We start from the raw sequence: 20,473 nt of genomic DNA, 5'->3' as shown, positions 1-20,473 counted from the left end.
ATAAAATGTTCCCTCCATAATTCACCTCTCTGCACGAGCTGCACTGCCGGCTGCTCGCCAGCAGGTGAAGCTGTGTGCATCCTCCCGCACCCCCGCCCCTCCACCTCAATCCCAGAGCATCACATGTTCCTCTCACATCCATCACACTGAATAATTTGACTGGTATCCATGGTGCAGTTCCTATTTACACCTGGTGCGAGGCGCCGGGCAAGCAATGAGACGTTGCTGGTTGGTGAGTATTCAGTTTATTCTGTAAAGATTCAGAAGTGTAGAAAGGATGATACAACAGTGCTTTATGATCAGACTATTTCATAAAAGTTTTTAAAGTGATCATAACACCGTAAGTCCAGATTCCATTTATCTCAAACCAAAATAAATTTGTAACATTCGACACAAGTGCATACACTGCTGGTAGGAGATCAACCTTCAATTTCACTTTGGATGGTATAGCACCGTTCTTAGCTATTAGCAGCTTGACAAAGATGCAGCTTAATAGGATTCATGTAGTGACTGTATGTTTATATAAACACAAGAAAATTCAGAGGAGAGCAAAGGCCTCCTCATTTGGCTCTCTAGCTAGCACAATATCTCACTCTGTCAGTGTCTAGGGATCAAATTGATAATTTCGCTTTAAACAACATTTTGCCAGTAACAATATTTGATACAATTACAGCTTAAAGTTAAACATCTCCAAGTGTACAGAAAGCAGCACAAGATTTTTTTTTTTTTCACAGATATAGACGAACAGTGACCATCGATGCACTGGCATGTTTTTTTTATTTTTCCTTCTTCTTCTTCTTCTTTTGTTTTTTTTTTTTATTATCTCAGGACAGCACGGTAGCTGGAAAGCAAGGTGATGGACAGACAGGTCATATAAACACATGGACAGAGCTGAGTAAGGCAACGTTAGCGTGACAGGCTTCTCTCTGTTCAGTTTGCAGGGCAGTGTAGTGTATTGATCTCCACGGAGCTGTCAATACCTTTACTGTGGGGCAGTGTGATTTTTTTAGCATTGCTGTCTTCATTAGTGCATTGTATATAGTCTCTTGCGTGTAGCTGAACTGCAAAGTGATCACCAACATTGATACAGATCTAAATAAACCATGTTTGATTGCATCTGGACTTACAGTGACTATAGAAGAGTAAATAGAATTGAAAAAACCAAATAACGGAAAAAGTAAAATTCAAGGCAGTGCTGAAGTACTGGTTGCTAAAAAAGTAAAAAATATCACAAAGCCAACAATAACATTTCCTCGACACGTCTTTTGTTTGTCCAGTCAGTACAAACCCTCTTTTATAGTGCAGTTTCAATCATATATATATATTTCTCCCTCTGACCCAAAAACAATATCTTTCGGCCCTATCCTATCCTATCTTCGCTCATTCAAGTCAGTTTTCCAGTCGGTGTGCGTCTTTTCTCTTTCTTTTCTTTGATCCCTCGTACTGACCTCATTGTGCACCCTCCCCACACAACCACAAAGAAGCATGAAAGGCTTAAACATCACAGGACTCAAAGGTGAGAAGTTCTTTCTTTTGACGATGGCAGGAAGTGATGGCAGATGGAAGAGGAGGAGGAGGAGGAGGAGGAGGAGGAGGAAGAAGAGGAGGAGGGGTGGGGGGTATTCACAGTTACAGTCAGAGTCCAACGGTCCAGCTACAATCACATCTGCTGTCATTATGAACACTCTTTTTAGACCACGGCCAGGGGAGCGAGCCAGCCTTTAAACAACACGTTCCTCTGGCGAGACTGGGCCCGCTTCATCACACCTCCAGCAGCTCCATCCTCAGGCGATCCCTGTCGGCCACACACACACACACACACACACACACACACATGCACAAACCGTGAGGACGTGATTGGAAAGTTCACACTGTGCTTGTTCTACTGAGGTACAAGTGAGGTGCATTTTTGGGGGCCGAGCTTTGCAGAAAGATGCCAGTGTTCGGGTGAACTCGCCTCTTGGAAATCCGTCTCAACAAAGACAATTGTCATGATTTATTCACATATATTAGCATGCGCTCTCAATCTATAATTCAACAGCCCAGACTCCTACTTATCTAAAAATAGCTTCTTAAACACAGACCTTTGATTGCCTGAATAAGCTACTCAGCATGAGTACCTGTACACACTTCTCCTGCCTCCTTTTTTACTGTACATCATGCAGCAAAGACAACAAACAACAAGCTGTCATGCTTTCATCACTCCACCTGGCTTACATTGTTTTCGCTGCCTTGATTGATAAATAGCGCTAAGCTTGTAAAATATCACAAGGCGCCGTGAATGAGGTGTGTGTCTCGTTCCCTGAGCTTTTGTCACACTTTGTAATTCAAGCGTTGTGTCTGAAGTACCTGGCCTGATTGGCATCAGTCTGTTGATCAATGAGTGACTGACTGGCCACCGGCTGCTGGTGGTCCTCCGCCCGCTCTGACCAGGGATCCTGCAGGACTCCCGGCTGCGCTGACTCCTCGGCTCGGCCTCTCTCGCCGCTCCCCTCGGCCCCCATCAGACCCAGCAGCGGCGAGTATGAATCCTGCCACACGCCCCGCTGCCCTGAGTTCAATCCCGCCTCTGCTTCAAGGTGCTTGTTCATGTCTTGCTCAACAAGTTTCTTTTTGGCCGCTGGAGAGTCCTTCGGTGACTCGGGGTCGGCGTCTCCGGGGCCCTTCGGTTCCTCTGAATCCGCAGCAGGTCGTTGGTAGGTCTCCAGCCACTTCAGCTGCCCGTTCTTGTGGCTGTACCGACTGTCGCTGAACCAGCGCACCACCTCTGACTTGGGGAGGCCCGTCTGGACGCTTAAGTCCTCATACTGCTGACTGCTGGGCCAGCGGGTGTTGGAGAAAACCTGTCGGAGGATGTGCTGCTGCTGGGGGGTCTTGTTGCTCCAGGGGGGTGAGAACGACGGCTGAGAAGCAGACACCTCGGTCGTCTCGGTCTTGTGTTCTTGATGCACCATCTCAGATGTAGTCTCCGGCTCATTCATCTTCAGCCTCTTGAAGCTGATCTTGATGGGGTCCACTTTGAGCTCTGGGCAGATTCTGTCCCGGGCAAACGGGTCCTCCTCCTTGATGAGTTGCTGTAGGATTGACATGCCTTTGATGGGAAAGTCCTTGCTGCCTTTACCTTCATCTGAACCAGATGAGCTGCTTTTTGTAATGACAGTGGTGCTGGTGCTTTCAGTTGGGGATTTGCTGGCATGGTTCAGGTCTGGGACACTGTCATTACAGGTAGTACTAGGGGTTTCATTGCTAATACTGTTATTGTTGGTCTTGTGGACGTAGTTGTTGCGCTCGTCGTCGGGGTTTGCAGCGTGGGCCTGCTCTTGTGGGCTGATGACGCCGCTGTTGTGATTGTTACAGGTGACGTTGGATTTGCTGGTGTTGTCGATGATCACTTGACTCTTAGTACTGTTTGAACTTTCCAATCCGGTTGGTAAACTGTTGCTTTTGACATTTGGCTTCCCGTTGGTGGCAGCGACACAGTGCTCATCATTATTGCTAATGTTGGCAGAGCAAGTGGTGATGCTGTTGATGCTGTTGGTCGGGCTGCTGTTGTGCACCGGTTTCCTGGTGACAGTCTCACCACCATTACTACTGCTGGAATAGCTGCTGATGCTGCTGCTACTACTGCAACTACTGCTGCTACTGCTGCTTCGACTGCTGCTGGTGCTACTGACACAACCGCTGCTTCCAGCCATGTCCAGGCCGAGGCCGTTGCTCTTGTCTGGCTCCACAGTGGGTTGAGTATTCTTGGTCAGTACCTTTGTTGTTGTTCTGACTGTGGATGGAAACCTCGGGGGGACGATTGGAGTAGAATACGAGACCCTGGTGACGTGGGGGTTGGTTGACATGCTTGCCTGTGTGGCTATGACTCCAACAGGCCTGGTTTTGATACCGCCGTAGGGAACTTTGGCCATCTGAAAGTTTGGTCCTTTTGAGCCTGGATGGGCGTTGACAGTGTGGTGGGTTACAATGTGATTGACGTGTCGTTGTGTAGCGGGTTGCTTTTGAGGTGCTCCACCCTGGAACACAGTGTTGAACATCTTCCTCCTGGCCTCTTCGATCTCTTCAGGAGACCAGCTTATGCCCTGCTTGAGCCTTTGGGCAGTAAACCACAGTTTGATCTGCTCTTCGGGGAACTCTGAGACCACCGTTAGGTAGCAGAGCTCGGCTTTGGTCGGGTAGGGGAACTTGCCAAAGGATGTTTTGAGAAAGCTGCTGGTGTCCATGGCGGCATCGTATGTGGGGATGCTGCTGAGAGGGATCATCACCTTTGGAAGGTCTTTATTGGAATCAGAGGAGGGGGGAGAGTAAAGGGAGGGAGTGTGCTGGTGAAAGACTTGGTTGGACACTGTCGTCGTAATCACATGAGTGACAGTGGTCCTCGGCATAGCTGGGGCGGCAGAAACACTGGGAGCCCCGTTTTGGAGTTCAGGCACATTTGTCAGCATGTTGGGATCTACATCCTTTCCAGTGTCTATCTTCCGTACCTCCACGGTGTGAGAAACCACAATCTTTTTGTGCTCCCCCTTGGCTTTCATCATCTTTGCAATGGGTGTTTTGGTGAGGGAGATCCCAGATTCTCTGTAGTCTTCTCCGCTGTCCGTGAAGAGGCTTTGCTCCACTGTCGTTACTCCGTCCCTCTGGTTGACAGTTAGGGAGGCTGTGACCAGGCCCTCCATTATCTTAGGGTGGGCGTTAGCGTTATGCAGAGCCAGAGCCTCAAAGCGGACGACTGACACCGCACAGTTCAGGCAGTAGAAGGTGGGCTGGGCCCTGAAGTCTAAGTGGCAGTTGTGCATGTGATCCAAAAAGTAGTTTAGATCTCTGGACTCAAAACGGCACTTTGGACAGCTGTATGTACCTCCTTTCTGCATCTCCATGCCACTTTCGGATTTGGAGGAGCTGTTAGAGAAATGGCCAGACTCTTCTCCAGAGATGCTGAGTATGCTATCTTCTGGGATTGTTGGTAGGAGATCTGGTAGCGAGCCCAGTATGATTTCCTCACGCACATGTTTGGATTTGGATGGTATCATGCAGGGTACTGAGGATTTCCTCTTGCTGGCCATTGTGCAGCTTTGTGTAGATGGGAGAGTGAGTGATTCCTTGTCCGGTATGATGAGAACAGAGGGCGGGTGGAGAGTGGAGAGGGTTGAATGGAGTTTAGTGTCATGGACCAGCCACTATGATATCACAGTGTTGCTTCATGCCCTCTGCCACTTCAGGACTCCTGTCACATGGACAAATTTAACAGCTCCCCAGGAACCTGTGAGAGAGCAGAGACATGTCACTCCTTCAGCCCATCTTTAATTTACAGAAAAAGAAACGGCACATCGTCAAAATGGCGGATAAAAACCTGTCGTATGTGGAGAGCAGATTTACAGTCTACAATCTAAAACATATCGACCATGTAAGTACACTACAGTCAGCTGAATGCAGAGAACGCTAATAGCCCCACACAGGGTAATAAGTGTAAGTGGAAATACGCCGTCATACGTGTAAGGCGGTATTTGTCAGCAATTAGAGCCCCAAAGTAAAAGAGTCTAGGGCTTTTCTTTAAACAAAAAAGCTTTTTGCATGACGCTCATAATCAAAAACGAAGGTTAGGTGGAATTACTTTACAGACAGAGGAAAAGTGGGTTTCTCTCACTGCACGCAAAAAAATTCTTGTTACGGTTTTAAAATTACATTTGGCTGATTTCCTAAATGTTGAAAAATATTTCACATTAGGTTTATCAGGGGAATCTACAAAGGCTTTTCAATAATGAAAATAATTTAGGGCACCACACACACACACACACACACACACACACACACACGTTCCTTCAATCAATGCAGCCTGTCACTGTTCTGGTTATTTACTTGGATTTATGGACTTCTGTGTAGCTGTCACTTTTTATGAATTCAGAAAGAAGAGCATGAAAATCGACAGAGCCAGAAATGACAGTCTAATCTCAGGGATATTTGTTGTTTTTCCTCACTGTTGCCATAGGTTTGTCTCCTCTAATTAATGATGGCGCGTGTCAACAGAATTATTTTTTAGCCAAGCTTCATGACATCAACAGAACATGTAATGAAAATGCCGGTTGGCGCCGCGACCGAAGGCGAAGTTGATATCATGTAAATGTGATGTGCTGTGGTTGAATGAGTGTTCGGCTCCTTGTTGCCAGATGCCACCTGCCTCCCTCCAGAAAAAGAGTTAATATCAGTAAATAAATAGCATCCACAGACGACTTTGGGGATTTTGCACCCAGTCAGAGGGATGCATTTCACTACTCAAGCTTACCAGCTGTTTCACATCGTCTGCAGCGACCACGGACATGCAAAAATATGCAAAAAACATTTGGTAAACATGTCTTGTATGTATACGTAATATTACTTTAAATTAGGTGAATTTTTACAGACTTTTCCGCAGTTGAAAATGCTTAAAAGCGGTCACATCCTCTTGCTGCCCTGTTCCTCGTCAGTTTGATATTGTAAAGCAGACATGTGAACGACTTTGCTGGTGAGTTTGAGTGTTTTACTGCCACACTTGGACCTGAGCCATATGTTTTACATTAAATGTTACAGTGCACCTTCCCGGCATAATGCAGTGTCAAATTAGGTGTGTGTGTGTGTGTGTGTGTGTGTGTGTGTGTGTGTGTGACCCAGCCAACAACAGTACTATTAAAGACCTTAAACCTTCTCTCAGGGTCTGAGGAGGTTACTACAAACACATCTGAAGCCATTTACAAGCTGCAGGCTCAAACATCTCATCCTACATGTGTTCAAGCAGCAGCATGGCGCCGCATGCATGCACACAAACACAATACACAGATCAGCGGGTCCTGAGAGCCATTAGCAAACCACATCCACAGGCTCCCTCCTCCTAATACACTCCGGCCATAGGGATGGATCCGGATTGTTCCCGCAGTCTTCGGCATTTCTGCTCTCTCTCTTGAAATGAAATGAAATGAAATGTTCTCTCGCGAAGCCACAAATATTCAGCTAAGTCTGCAGGACAGGACAATCAGATGCACTCCGGCCAGCGTTTCATTAGAGATACAGCTGGTTCTTATAGACATTTTATCACTGGATAGGAGAAAACGTGTAAAACAAGCGATGAGAGGGGAAAAAAAATATCAAAGTGGAAATGAAGCTCTGCCCTCTGTGTGAACTTTTGACACAGACACGCACACACACAGCCTCTGTAAATCACTCTCGTCTTCGTTTTTTTGGAGAGAAGCGTTGCTGCGTGACACGCTGCTGAAAACTAGTCTCATCCTATCATCATCTACGCGTATCACTCAGGCTTTATGTTTTCCTGCATGCTTATTATTCGGCTGCACAAATTCAACCAACCGCTCCACATAACACCTGGATTCAGTTGTACGGCGCTTTAGCGGTTACAAAGAAAATTCAAACACACTTTGACTTTCACATACTTTCACCTGATTCTTTTTTTTGTGTCGAGCCGCGTTTGCACACAGTGAAAAGCACTTTCGCAGACTTTCATTTTGCTGCATCCCACGTGCGTGTTCACCATGGCCGGCTGGGTGGTAAATAAAAGATGAACCTGTTCCAGAATTAAAACCCTCAAATGACTGCCCAACAGTACACACTGATCCCAGACAGACTGTGACGTCCTCCTTGTAAACTGCCTCTTTTTCATTTCAACTGACGGCTGCTGCTTTCCGACAGAAAAAAGAAAAAAGAAAAAAACCCTAAAACAAAACAAAACAAACAAACAACAAAAAAACTAGGTCACCAGCATCTTATGCAGTAATCCCGGTTCACTGCATCCAGACGCGGGCATGTGCTGTATGTTTTGCCGCCAGAGAGGTCATGATATCCTCTGACGGCACACTCGATTAACCCCTGCTGAGGACACGGTGTTCATTGAGTTTGTTCCACTGAACGAGGGATTTAGAAGTCAGTGTTCCTGCAACAGAGGGATGTAGTCATGCACATCTGAAACATCTGTGAGAGAGACGCCTCTATGCTATAGAACAAAAATCAGTGCTGGCTCAGTTTAGCTGCGCTGAAGTGGCTCATTTTGCTCACAGCACACTGCATGCCTGCATGTTTGAGGAAATAAAGTGATGGGGAAGGTGACGGCGGCGGGCTGTGACCGGTGCAGCCCTCGGAGGGGACGCGGGTCTGTGACGAGACAGACGCCGGCCCGAGCACAGGAGCTCCCCTCCCCGGAAAAACACTCCGCTTCCTGCATGAGAAAACCCAAGACAAGCCAAAAGTTGAGAAAGGTTACATAAAGAATCAGGTCACCTATCAAAAGAATGGGCTGCTTTATCTGGCGAGCGAGACGTGCGATCAGACACAAGACAAGGGCTTCCCAGACAGGGAGCCATTGAATGGTTCCCTCTGAAAAGCCAGGCCTTGTGTTTCAGCGGCGAGGTAGACAACGCTCAGACGATCACTGTCCCCAGTGTGTCGTATGTCCTCGCGCTGGCACTGGCTCTGCGGCGCAGGGGGAGGAAACTCTTTTCATCTGAGCGGACCAGGGGAGTCGTATGTGAAGTGAGGGAAAGTGGCAGAGCTCTCAGACGTGCTTTCTGAACACCCACGCTCAGCGCGAGCAGAGGGGCCTTGTTCGCCGAAACTAAAACCACGTTTGAACCATTCAACTTTTCAAAAACAAGCGTTCCAAAACAAATGGGATTAAGCTAGGTTTAAATTCTGATGGGGTTTATACGTTCCGCCTGATTTAATAGCAGCTTAAAGATTTACAGGAGGGCCTCCCTTATGTGCTCTTACACGATCATTTCCATAACAATATTATATATTTACATCTCATTAATATTTAATTATATTCTCCATACTTTCAAATGGCCAACAGCTGAGCGTGCTGCTCCCGTTTCAGCACAACCAGCTGAAAGAAAGCAGCATGCATTCCCTCTCATCACCTCATAAACTGCTGCAGTAATTACAATATTACAACACGAAAAACATGCCCCATCCTCGGCGAGCTGCTTCCAGCCGAAAGGGAGGCGAGGCTGCAAAGTGGTTGCTAAACATTAAAATTTAATTCAAAACAGTCCACTGATTCAGACACTCCCAGATTGTTGGGTCACCTACAGTTGACATTAACAAACAGAGATCGGTGTTTTTGTTGTGCCGCCTGTCACATGAAGGAGAACGTTGGAGGGCTGGAGGGAGGAAGAAGGACAAAGGAAGACAAAACTCAGACACTTGGGAGTGAAGTGAGAGGATGACTGATGATGATGACAGGCTCTGCCGTTTCAATATTCCTCCCCACTGACACCTTCCAGTCACACACACACACACACACACACACACACACACACACACACACACACACACACACACACACACTCCTCACACACTCCCTCCTCACCTCCGCAACATTTAGCACCAGCACCGTTCTCGAAATCTCTCTTTGAACTGAATAACTGGCGAAGAGTCTCTTGACGTGACAGCCCCACACACACACACACACACACACACACACACACACGCCCAAATTCTCTCACTTATGACAGTATTTGTTTTGTGGGTAATTTGCTGTGACATTGATCCGCGGCCGTCTTGAGAATCTGCTTTAAAAAATTTGCCAAAAAAATGACCTGGTGTCCACCGGGGGGGTGGGGGGGTGGTTGGGGCAGAGAGGGGGAACTCCTGACAGATACATTTGAATGATCAAAAAATCTGTTTAGCGGGAACATTTTCTGCCAAATGTCCATTAAATAGATTAACGTCATGGGAGTGGATCAGCTGGACACCCAAATATAAGCCAGAGACAGAGAGCAATTACTGTCTTGCACAGAGAAGAGATTGGGAACAATGGCGCCTCATTTATAAGGGAAACGTGATCCAGCACTGGGAGCATTTAGACGGCTGACTGTCGATTTGAGATTGTTCTATTTCCTGCGTGTCTGGGTGTCTCCTGTGTCCATCAAGCTGCCAGCGTGGACTAATGTGGGGGTTTTACTGACAGTACGGGTGGACAGGTTGCAGTTTGGGGACATCTTTGTGCGTGAACGGCACTGTAGGCTTGCCAGCGTGAATAAGTGTCGGGCTCCAGTGTTACGTGTGCTGAAAAACAATTCAGAGTCATCGGGGTCTTCAGAACAGTGCTAGCACAGCAACACTAGTCCATGCCGTCTTCAGCGCCCGTCCGGCAGCGTGCCGCCTGCGTCTCGTCTGTGGGCTCCCCCGTTTTTTCCACATGGGTGTGTGTGTGTGTGTGTGAGCGCACTGGTGTCTGAACATTATGAGATGCAGGTGTTGTCAGCCATCTCGTCGTCGTCCTCCTCACACACACTCACACACACACACACACTCCCCCCCTTACCTCCATGACTGCAGCCTCGTCCACTGGGAGACCGGTCGGTGGTGCCACTCATGTGTTAACATCGCCATGGCAACCCCTCTCTTCCCCTTGCCCACCACGCCACACACACACAGCGGCGTCACTCGCCCACACCCACCAACCTCAAGACTCACTCACACACACACACACACACAGACGTACACGCTAAATTCCCTGGACTGCATCCGGTGCAGGACAAACTTAATCCACATGCCCTGCCAGCCATCTTTGAAAAGTCCATTCATGGTTCAAGTCTCTCTCAGATAACTTTGGATGAGGGTCACAGCAAACAACTTTGCTTTCTCTTTCTCAATCAGGTCGTAGCGAGATTTAAAAAAAAAAAGGTTGATAAAAGAAACATCGCAGACGCACGCGCTGCAAATGACCTCCTGTTCGCGTTATTGTCTCGCTAAATCAGTGCAGAGGCCTTGAGACCGAGGCGCATCGCTACATACCTACTGCGCTCTGCCTGTCTGAGCATCTTTGTTGCGTGGTCCTGTTTTGTGTTAGGGTGAGCGCTCACTACTGAAATCTTACATTGTTCTCCGGACCCTTCTATCTGCGGCCCAGATGAATGACAGACAAATAAACCATGGTGCGCTGAGAAAAAAAAAAAAAAAAAAAAATCTGAGTCATGCATCCTTTTCCATCACTTTTGATGAATAACTTCTTCAGTTCTGTAGCCAAGACTACAGGCATTCATTTGGCAAGTTAAGAAGAAAAGGAAGAAAGATGGCGGCGCACTGCACATTGTACTGTCCATCCTAAAATGGCTGACATCACAGCCTCCTCTAACTGCCAAAGCCTGGCAAATGCCAGCTCCTGCTGACCAAACCTTTCTTGCATGGGACAGAGAAAGTGGCAGGGGCTCTTTCCCCACTAGCCCCAAGGTTTTTGCCCCCCCCCCCCGTCAGTGCACGGGCGTTTCTTTTGGTTGGAACTGTGCAAACATGCTGTTTTAGTGAGGCTTTTGAGCGGTCTGGGCTTCGATACGGCATTGGTCCGGTGACAAAAGCAATACCAAAATGGATGAAAGACCCAAATAAAAGTGAACCTGCACTGAACGCCGTCCTCTCTGGTGGGAAAAATAGGACTCTGCGTTGTGGGTCGAAGAATTCTCTGAGAGGATCATGAGGTATCATGAATGCTTGTTTATATAATAATGGCTGGAAAATAGATCTGGTTGGCATTAGATAGTTGATTTTCTCCTCTGAACTCAAGGAATTTTATACACTCCATGTCAGCTAAATCTGCAAATCATGACCATATGACCTTCCTCGGTATTCTCTGGCAGGGGATTCTTTCTGAGCTGTGGGAGGCACACAAACACAACATCTACAGTGACTGCTGTTAGAAAACTGAACACCAAAACCTGAAAAGTACAGTTTTACAGGTATACGAAAGGTGGCATGTGCAGAGATGCTGTTTCGCGGAAGGGGAGTGGGCAGCCTTGGCCCACTACATTGTGTCTGTGTATACAAACAGTCCGCTGTGGCCATAACGAAAACTGTGAGCTGTGCCTAATTGCAGGGAGTGAGGGATGAAAGGCAATATGCCTGGCCTCATTAGAGCAGTTCCAAAAAGGGAGATGGAAGCCCGTTCCCAGGGATCCACAAAGGGAATTGACATTCCCCCAGTGTAAGAGTCCTGCTGGAGTGAAAACCTCCACACACACTGAACTCACCGCGCCAAGCTGAACCCAATCCGCCGGATCTGCACAGCAAGAGCTCATTTACCTTTGTTTAGCCGGTCATCACACACGCCTGAAAATTAACTATTGGAGTGCGGAAACGTCCACTGGAGCCTGGACTGTGCTCCCTGGAGTCACCCTCCACAGTCCAAACACCTACACTCTCAGGAAAACCTCAGCGGCTCAAGTGTTGCGCAGTCATTTCCATGACCTACATTATATGTAACAAGCTTACATGGTTAAATAATTAAAATACATTCCAAAAATTTCCAGTGATTCATGCCCGTCTTGCTGGCCGCTTGAATAATATGGGGTTGTCTCCCGTGTTATGGACCCACACATGATCCACAGAGGCAACATTAGTCAGCACAGAGGTCCCTCCCCTAAAGGCAGGGGGAGACACATGGCATTCAAAGCTGGGTCAATATTTATGTACAGATAGAAGACGTGACCTTACAGGAACTGATCTTTTCTAGTACCGCGCCTCACTGGTAATCCACAGTTTGCAAAATATCTGCTCCCCTCTGAAATGAGCAGCTCTTCTTACTGTACTGTATATGTTTCAGCCTGTGTGTGTGTGTGTGTGTGTGTGTGTGTGTGAGAGAGAGAGAGAGAGAGTAGGGCAGCAGCACATGTTGGCAGGAGGAAGAGGAGGAAATGAAAGAAAAAGAGTCCTGTGCATAGACATACAGGCCTACCTTTCTGCTCAGGCAGGAGGGAGAAATGTGTGGAGAGTGCGAGCGATCAATAGATGAAAACTGATACTTGGCGTGCAGTTTGGAAATCTATAGACTCCCAAGGCTTCTTTCTTATATACGAGTCGATGAGCCTCGCTTATAGCGCTGCGTTCACAAGTCTTTCACAACTAAAAGCACTCTCTCTCTCTCACACACACTCACTCACGCAGCCACAGTGGGGGAAATACAGCGCGTTGTGCAATAAAATAAGCAGATACGCCACATTGTATAGAGCGCAGATCCAGCCAGGCGGAGGATCCGTTATTGTAACTATGACAAACTGACGAGTTAACCCGTTTCTGTCCACCCACGGGGCTGTGGGGCAACACACCGCCTCGGAGCCTACTTGCCAAAGGCGATCTGGCACTCTATATAACCTTATGAATATTCCCAAAAATCCTCCACCCCCCTCCTCCACCTACTGTCGCCATTTTATACATTGGCGACTTCATATAAACTGCCTTGACTACGGCACCAGATGAAAATTCAATATTCAATAGCGAGGCATAATTTCAGTAAACAACTTTGGAGCTCGCACCTCGCCGATAGCGAGAGGTATTCGCGTTTTTTTTTCTCTGGAGTAGCAGATGTGTCCTTACCTCAGCAGTCGGTGGGAAAAATGGAATCCGACATTAATATATAAATGAATAATATTGGATTAGCTCCGATCGTAGCGTTTGGAGAAGAAGAGGAGGCGAGCAGGGGGTGGGAGCTCTCCTCAAGTGAACCCGGTGAACTGGCGTGAACCCGTCAGTGACCACGGTAAGGTACATTACATTACATTACCTTTCCACCCCTCTGCCACACTGTATGGAGACGGCAAAACAACTATGGTCGGCGGCGCAGGACGAGGCAGCTCCAAAAAAATTATAGCGAGTGTATTTCCTATGGACACGTGATACGGAGCGTCATCCAAAATCCAAAAGCCCTTTCATCTAAAATTTTGGAGAGGGGCGGGGATGAGATGGGGATGTGTGTATATGTCTGTGTGTGTGTGTGTGTGTGTGTGTGTGTAGAAGGGGAGGGAAGGAGGGGGTACATATACTGAGCCCAGTGCACATTTGGGTATGTCGTTATAGGGGTAAGCAGCGCTCTAACAGATTGGGTTATACATAGCTACAATGGCGCCGCGGAGCAGCCTGAACAGATGGATTGTATTGTGTAAATTTGGGATTTGACAGGAGTTCAGTGATCTGCCGTTTCAGTGAGCTTCATCACCCAAAAGGTCCTCTTAATTAGGTCACATGCTTTTTCAATAGATGGCTGCCGTCTTTAGGAGAAAAAAAAAACTCTTGATGGGCCACTATGAATATGAATCGTTGTGGGAATTGTCATTTAAAGCACGGGCCTATTAGCCTGCCGGCTTAAAATAGACTTTTACGCACACGCGTAATAGTGGCGGACCAATTTACGCAGATACACAGCAAATGTAGCCCAGGTGTTAGCGTCCATGTTTAGTCCAAGCTGACCACAAAAACACATTTATTCCCTCAAATCAAATGACTAAAGTTAGTTTTGTGTTGGTGTAGCACTGCAGGGGTCACACGGGTGTGACCCCCGTGACCTTGTTGGCCTTCTGTGCGTAAAGGCGCACTGAGGAAGGCGCCAAAACAGGCTGTAGGTCTGATATAAACCAGATAAGCAGAGAAGAAGTGTGGTATTACACTTTTGAAAGATATTAAGAAAACACATCAGCAAGTGACTTTAACAAGAAACATAGATTATTGTAGTAATAGTGCAGAAATCACTTCAGATGTGAGGTTACTCCGCATTATGGACACATTTTATGTCTCCTTGGAGATATTATAGTAATATAACAGGTTCAGACATGTGTAAACTGCTCTGTGTGTGTTTGTGTGTGTGTAACAGGTAGGGGGACTATATCAATGCAGCACAAAAACACCAGCCGCTCCGCCTAAAATCTGAACCTATAGAGCTCCTCCAGGCCTCCAGCATTTAGGGAGACATGGATCTGCTCTTCCCTCCCACTTTGTCCTGACTTGGTTCAGACGTTGCCTGTAGCTGTGGCGGTATACAGTCCGGAAAAACAAAGATTATCTATCAGGAAGATGAATCACTCAACAGCAAAACGAAATCCCAGCGCCCGTGGTCCCAGTCTGCATGAGTGAGACATGATCTGGTGCAGCACTGAGAATAAGAGACGATATGCTTGAAAACACGTGTTCAAATGAAGGACAGGAAACCAGCAGTTATGGCTCTATGCAGCATTTGATTTTTTACCCTAACTATACAATGTTTGGTGTCTGCTCCTCTATTTCAGGCCTCTGCACAGCTACATCATCATAATACAGATTAGAGGCTCCATGTAAGGAACATTTTTTAGGTTTATAGCTCATTGTCTTCTTTTCCCTCCCCCCCTTGAAGACTAGAAGCTACAAATGCATGTCGAAGCTGCCCTCTATTACAGTTTATTAAAGATGTGAGCGACCACCAGAGACCCCAGGAGTCATCACACCTGCCCGCTCCGATGCGCTATTCCATCCTGTAAGCCTGCACGAGCATGCACACTCCAGGAAAGCTCGTGTGCATTAACGCCCTTGCTTAAAATTTAACAACAGTGCGAGCTGTGATCAAACCACGGGTCGGGCTCTGTGGCACTTTCTAGTCAGTTTAAATTAACGCGCAGCATCCACCAGAGGCGGATACTGTTGCTATGGTTACCCGCAGTTTGAGCACCTTGCGCACTGGTTTACAAAAAGGATAAACTGGTGTCTGATTTAAACCCACTCCTTTTTTCTTTTCTCGTTCTCTCCCCTCCCTGATCTGATTTCTACTGACTTTTATTATTGTTCTTTAAAACACAGTTTGACATTCAAACACGCTCTCTGACCGCCTGGTCTTTGGGCTGCAGGATATCACAAGCAAGCTGGAAGCGTTTCCCAACACAAAAACCTCAACCACAGTCATTGTGCAACGTTGTTTTCTGGTCCTGTAAACAAACAAAACCACTGATGAGCTGCCGGCTTCGTGTGGGCTTCACACCATAAAACAGAAAGTGCTCCTTCTTGACTGCAAACAGCTTCAACAAGCCTCGAGTTTCTCACCGTGACAGACGACAGGCGGGCGCGCAGATGGGGGAAATTACTTTGCTACATGTTTATCCTGGTCTAAAGTGGAAAAGAAACTCGTTGTCGGGGAGCAGCAGTTTTTAAAACAAATGATGAGGGTTGTTTTGTTTGTGTTTTAGTGAGATTGGGGATTCTGGTCTCCAGGAATCCGTGATACTAGTAAAAAGCGGCGGAGTGAGAGCTCTGCGCTGCTCCCTGCTCTCTGCGGTGTAACCGGATCAGGGGCAGAGCGGAGGGACGCACGGGAGGTTTGTTTGCCTCCAAATGAGCCAATGAGACCGGCTTTACATTAGACTGACAGCCCGGATCAGCGAGCCCGGAGCCGCCATCCTGGTTGGGCGACCGCCCGGCAGCCAATACGCATCCGTGTCGGACAGGAACGGAGGGAAAAGAGAAAATACGAATCGGGCTTCCTGGAGGTCAAAACGTTACCTGCCACCTGTGGTACGGTGGAGAAGGTTTGAGGAAAGGGTGGGAACAACATCCACAACAATGGCTCTGTCGCAGCTTTTGGACGACTCACCTCTCAGGGTGGATCCAAAACAGAGCAGGGCCGACGAGCTGAACCTGCAGGAGGTGTACAACGAGAGGCACCGGCTGGCCCTGGAGGAGCTGCTGTCCGGAGGGCTCGACACCTTCCTGGACTTCCTCCAGAAGGAGCGGATCCCCAACTTTCTGTCTGACGACGAGATCCAGCGGATCAGGAGCGCCGCCGTGGCCCCGCCGTGCGCGTCCCTCCACGGGGGGGAGGACCAGGCGCTGGAGCAGTCTCTCAGCAGCTCCCTGGACTGCTCCTCCGTCACTTACTTCCCCGAGGTGTCGGACGTGGAGCCGCCGCTGCTGGAGATCGGGTGGCCCGCCTTCACCACCGGCTCCTACCGGGGAGTCACACGGGCCGTGGCGCACTTCCAGCCCAGCTACGGGGAGTGCATATATAGCTGCAAGGAGGCGGCGAGGCGTATGATTAAAAGTGCCAGAGAGGTATGCACAGATAAATTATTAAAACACACTGCTGCATACTGGGTTACCGTTTATAATTCTGTCTAATCTGACAGCTGATTCCACAATTTCCTCTTAAAACACCATCCTGCAGTCCAACACTGTCTGTGATTATGTCTCCTTCTGATATTCCTGAAGGGACATACTGTACAATATGTCTACTGTTGTCTCCTCACCCCCCCCCCATTACTCAACACTGCAATATCACTGTAGTTCCTGTGGTATTTTTCAGGCCTACAGGCTGCAGTGAGGCACGCTTTTGTGTGCTATTGTCCTAAAACAGGATTATTATTCTGTCCGTCTGTCAAATTCAGGCTGATATTTCATCAAATAGCCCCCCTGCCACAAAATAAGTGAGTGAGTGTATATATAGCCACTTATTAAAAACACTTTTTGGAGGGAAAATCTTCTTTGTATCATCCTTAAAATACACGCCACATCGTCCCCATGGGATTGCCTTGATCAGTCTGAAATGTAGAAGTTCAGGCTTTTGAAATCTTGATCAGAAAGAAAAGCAGTGACCAAAAGGATAAAACGCTCCCCCCGCCCACAAACGGAGCATGAATATTCATGGTGGCGCTCCTGATGGGACCTGTCAGTCCAGCGGTTTTGAAACATTTCAGCATGAAGGGAGTGTGCGGCTGCAGCAGCACCTCAGGCCTGTGTGGGGCCTGCGTGCCAGATGTGCTTCAACTTGCTTTGCTCCCCTCTGAGAAAATCTTGCGTTCCCTCTTTCATTAGGGAGCTCCAAGAAGCGGATTCCTTCTCTGGTTTACGGCTGAAAGGTGCCTGAAACCGTTGGATCCTCTGTCCTTTTGTACTGCTGAACCACACACACACACACACACAGAGTAACAACACACCCTGCATCCATAGTGTCACCGGTCAGCTCACAGGAACAGCCTGTCTCTGTATTTCTGTGAAATCTGACTCTGTTTTTACACATTTTCCTAAAAATAAGCACCCGTGGCTCTATCATCCAAATAAGGTGGGGAAACTCCTGACAAAGCTGCATGTGGAGAACACCGGTTTGAAGCAATAAATCTGAGATATGTAAACATCCGTGTCTAATCCTCGACACACAACCTTTACCACAGCATGTGAAATTCCGTTCTTGCTCGCGAAAAAAAAAGGGAAATCTCAGTGCGAACCCAAGGCCCAGGAGAGAGGAGGCGAGCCCCACAGTGCACCTACTCTTCTCCTGCATGAAAGTAACTTGTTTGCTGACCAAGCGTTACCGCCGATTGCCATGGTAACAGACCGCAGTCAATAGAAAGCTCATCTGCACACACATTACTGGGAGCACGTCTGACAGAGATTCGCAGCTCTGTTTGAATAAGGCCTTGCATTTGATAATAATAAAAACACCGTCATGTGCTGCAGCCCTAAAAGGAATTCTATTATATTACCTCTGTAATTTTCCACTGCAGGTGATTGCCATAGTTACAGACTCCCTGACAGACCTGGATATCTTTAAGGATCTTCAGGAGGCGTGCACCCATCGCGGAGTCCCCGTCTACATCCTGCTGGACCAGTCGTGCGCCCCTGCTTTCCTCAAGATGTGCAGAAATGTTGGCGTTCGCTTGGATGACCTTCGGGTATGTGTTTGGTCCAGTAAAGCTGGGTGTGGCTCTGTGCGCTCCCAACACCAACATCAGTGGCGTCAAATTAAAATATGTCTCTCGGCTCGACATGGCTCTTTATCTCTCACTCCTGCTCTTCTTCTCTCTCTTTTTTAAAATTCTTACAGCAAATGAGAGTGCGAACCATAACTGGTACCACTTATTACATGAGATCAGGAGCGAGGATTACCGGGGAGGTTCATGAGAGGTTCATGCTGATTGATGGGAACAGAGTGGCTACAGGTTCTTACAGGTAACAGCTCTCTAATTATTTTACCTTGAGTCAAATGCTTGAGCTGTTACGAAGCACCTAAACCCCAGATTCACCAGACTGTACAGTAATACACTTTCCTTGCTGGGTTTGGATGATAGCAGCTGCTTTCTTTCTGTCACGCATGTAGTTAATTGTCATTACTGTGCAGGTTCAACTGGACTGATGGAAAACTAAACAGCAGCAACCTCATCGAGCTTTCTGGTCAGATTACGGAGAAATTTGACGAGGAGTTCCGCATCCTCTACGCCCAGTCTCTGCCTATAAACACTCGAGGACCTCCAAGTGTCCGAAACAGCGGCATCTACGATCACCTCCTCATCAAACACCCAGTCGCCTCCTCCCCTCACCTGGCCAGAGAGAGGCCCGTGGAGCCGGTGTGCCTGACCAGCACACCCAGCCGCAAGAAGCCCCAAACCTTAGCCGCCCAGCCCCCGTGTGAACCCTTGACCCCAGGACGCCTTAAAACCAGCCCGCCGTCGGACTCCTCCACCTTAGGTGAGGACTGGATGGAGCAGCGGCACATGCAGGAGGAGATCCTGGCTGGCAGCACGACTCGGCGTTTCCCTGCAGATGAGCCAGCAGAGAAAGAGCCGGTGACCCAGAGAAGCGTCTCCTGCCACGCAGCCACTCAGACCAGCCTGTCGGTGACGGACAGCGACACCCAGACTGACGTCCAGCACACGCAGCACCCCACCCTCCCCGCACCGACGAGCTCGGGGCCGATCCAGGCCACCTCTCCCGGGCAGACCTCGCCCACCCAGGCGGCTCCAGATGGTACCTTCAAGGACTGCTTCCACAAGCTGACCAAAGAGCGCCAGTACCACTACTCCACCATGCGCTCCAAGCTGGAGCACATGGTGACCGCGCTGTCCCAGAGGCGAGAGCTAGCGGACGTCACCAACATGACTCAGGGGCCTGGCGCTCACAGCAGGCAGGGCGCACACAAAGACTGTGGGCAGGAACCAAACCCCAGACTGCTTGTTGAAAGTGCGGGCATGGGCACGTGGCCAAGAGCCAGATGTGTACACTAGTTTGTCCTCAGGGATTTCGGTGATGGAGGGTAGCGGGGGAAAGAGCTGCGGCAAGGTTTTTTGTGGATGCTCTGTTTTGAATAAAAGGTTTCAGCTTATGCAGTAGAATTCCTGCTTCCTGCTCGTCTTCTCTCCACTTTTTGTCCTTTTTTCGGTGTCCTGTTCATGTCGAAGCAATTGTTCCACGGTAAAAGGCAACGCAGAATTGTAAATAACATTGACATCTTGTGGAAGTTATTACTTTATAACCAAAGACACGGTGCAATAATCATTTTTTGACCATGTCAGTTTAATGAATATCATTTTCGGAGGGGGTTAAGGCTGGATAATATCTGCTGTAGTATGAGTGAAAGTACACTGAAGTGCTGCTTTGATTGTTTAATCACATTTGGCTGCTGTAACTGCGTCTGAACAACATTCCCGAGAGCAGCTGGCTCTCACTGCGCTTTGCTAATAAACAAAGTAGTATTTTGCTAGATGAGTGGCTTTATTGTTTTGTTTTTTTTTTGTTTTGTCTTTTTCCCTAACACTTGCTACTCATCCCCCTTATCCTTTGGGTTCTCTTTCAGCTCCACCGCAGTTGCAATCGAATCCTCGCGAAGATTATCTTAGAAAACATTTGTTCAGAGGACACACGAGGAGGCGAACCACGCCAAAGCGACTTCCACGAAGAGAGCGAGCACCTGCGCCTTGTGCACTGCAGC

At 48.1% G+C, this 20,473-nt stretch overlaps 2 protein-coding genes across 3 annotated transcripts; one reads left to right on the top strand and one right to left on the bottom strand.

Moving 5' to 3' along the window:
* Window positions 1-235: 235 nt before the first annotated feature.
* On the bottom strand, window positions 236-13,646 carry zhx3a (zinc fingers and homeoboxes 3a). 2 transcript variants are annotated; one of them, XM_070842851.1, is made up of 3 exons: window positions 13,354-13,646; window positions 2,350-5,263; window positions 236-1,795 (listed from the first exon to the last, which is right to left on the bottom strand). In XM_070842851.1, the coding sequence occupies exons 2-3, from the start codon at window positions 5,064-5,066 to the stop codon at window positions 1,762-1,764; spliced, it is 2,751 nt and encodes a 916-aa protein (XP_070698952.1). In that variant the 5' UTR covers window positions 5,067-5,263; window positions 13,354-13,646; the 3' UTR covers window positions 236-1,761. The 2 variants fall into 2 exon arrangements, with proteins under 2 accessions (XP_070698952.1, XP_070698960.1); XM_070842859.1 differs by having other exon boundaries at window positions 13,541-13,646.
* A 2,390-nt stretch (window positions 13,647-16,036) lies between these two features.
* fam83d (family with sequence similarity 83 member D) lies at window positions 16,037-20,223 on the top strand. Its single transcript, XM_070842872.1, has 4 exons — window positions 16,037-16,824; window positions 18,273-18,440; window positions 18,593-18,717; window positions 18,887-20,223. Exons 1-4 carry the CDS (start codon window positions 16,336-16,338, stop codon window positions 19,767-19,769), a joined length of 1,665 nt encoding a protein of 554 aa, XP_070698973.1. The 5' UTR covers window positions 16,037-16,335; the 3' UTR covers window positions 19,770-20,223.
* Window positions 20,224-20,473: the final 250 nt, after the last annotated feature.

The sequence above is a fragment of the Pempheris klunzingeri genome, chromosome 2 (genome assembly GCF_042242105.1).
Source record: "Pempheris klunzingeri isolate RE-2024b chromosome 2, fPemKlu1.hap1, whole genome shotgun sequence".
Lineage (NCBI taxonomy): Eukaryota > Metazoa > Chordata > Actinopteri > Acropomatiformes > Pempheridae > Pempheris > Pempheris klunzingeri.
This window is presented reverse-complemented; position numbering and strand designations above follow the sequence as displayed.

What these genes read in the sequence shown, in the direction of transcription:
- zhx3a (XM_070842851.1), bottom strand. Translation starts at nt 5,066, where the DNA reads ATGGCCAGCAAGAGGAAATCCTCAGTACCCTGCATGATACCATCCAAA. An exon ending in ACTGATGCCAATCAGGCCAG is followed by an intron (nt 1,796 to 2,349) that starts GTACTTCAGACA and finishes TGTGGCCGACAG; the next exon opens with GGATCGCCTGAGGATGGAGC.
- fam83d (XM_070842872.1), top strand. Translation starts at nt 16,336, where the DNA reads ATGGCTCTGTCGCAGCTTTTGGACGACTCACCTCTCAGGGTGGATCCA. An exon ending in TTCGCTTGGATGACCTTCGG is followed by an intron (nt 18,441 to 18,592) that starts GTATGTGTTTGG and finishes AAATTCTTACAG; the next exon opens with CAAATGAGAGTGCGAACCAT. An exon ending in GTGGCTACAGGTTCTTACAG is followed by an intron (nt 18,718 to 18,886) that starts GTAACAGCTCTC and finishes ATTACTGTGCAG; the next exon opens with GTTCAACTGGACTGATGGAA.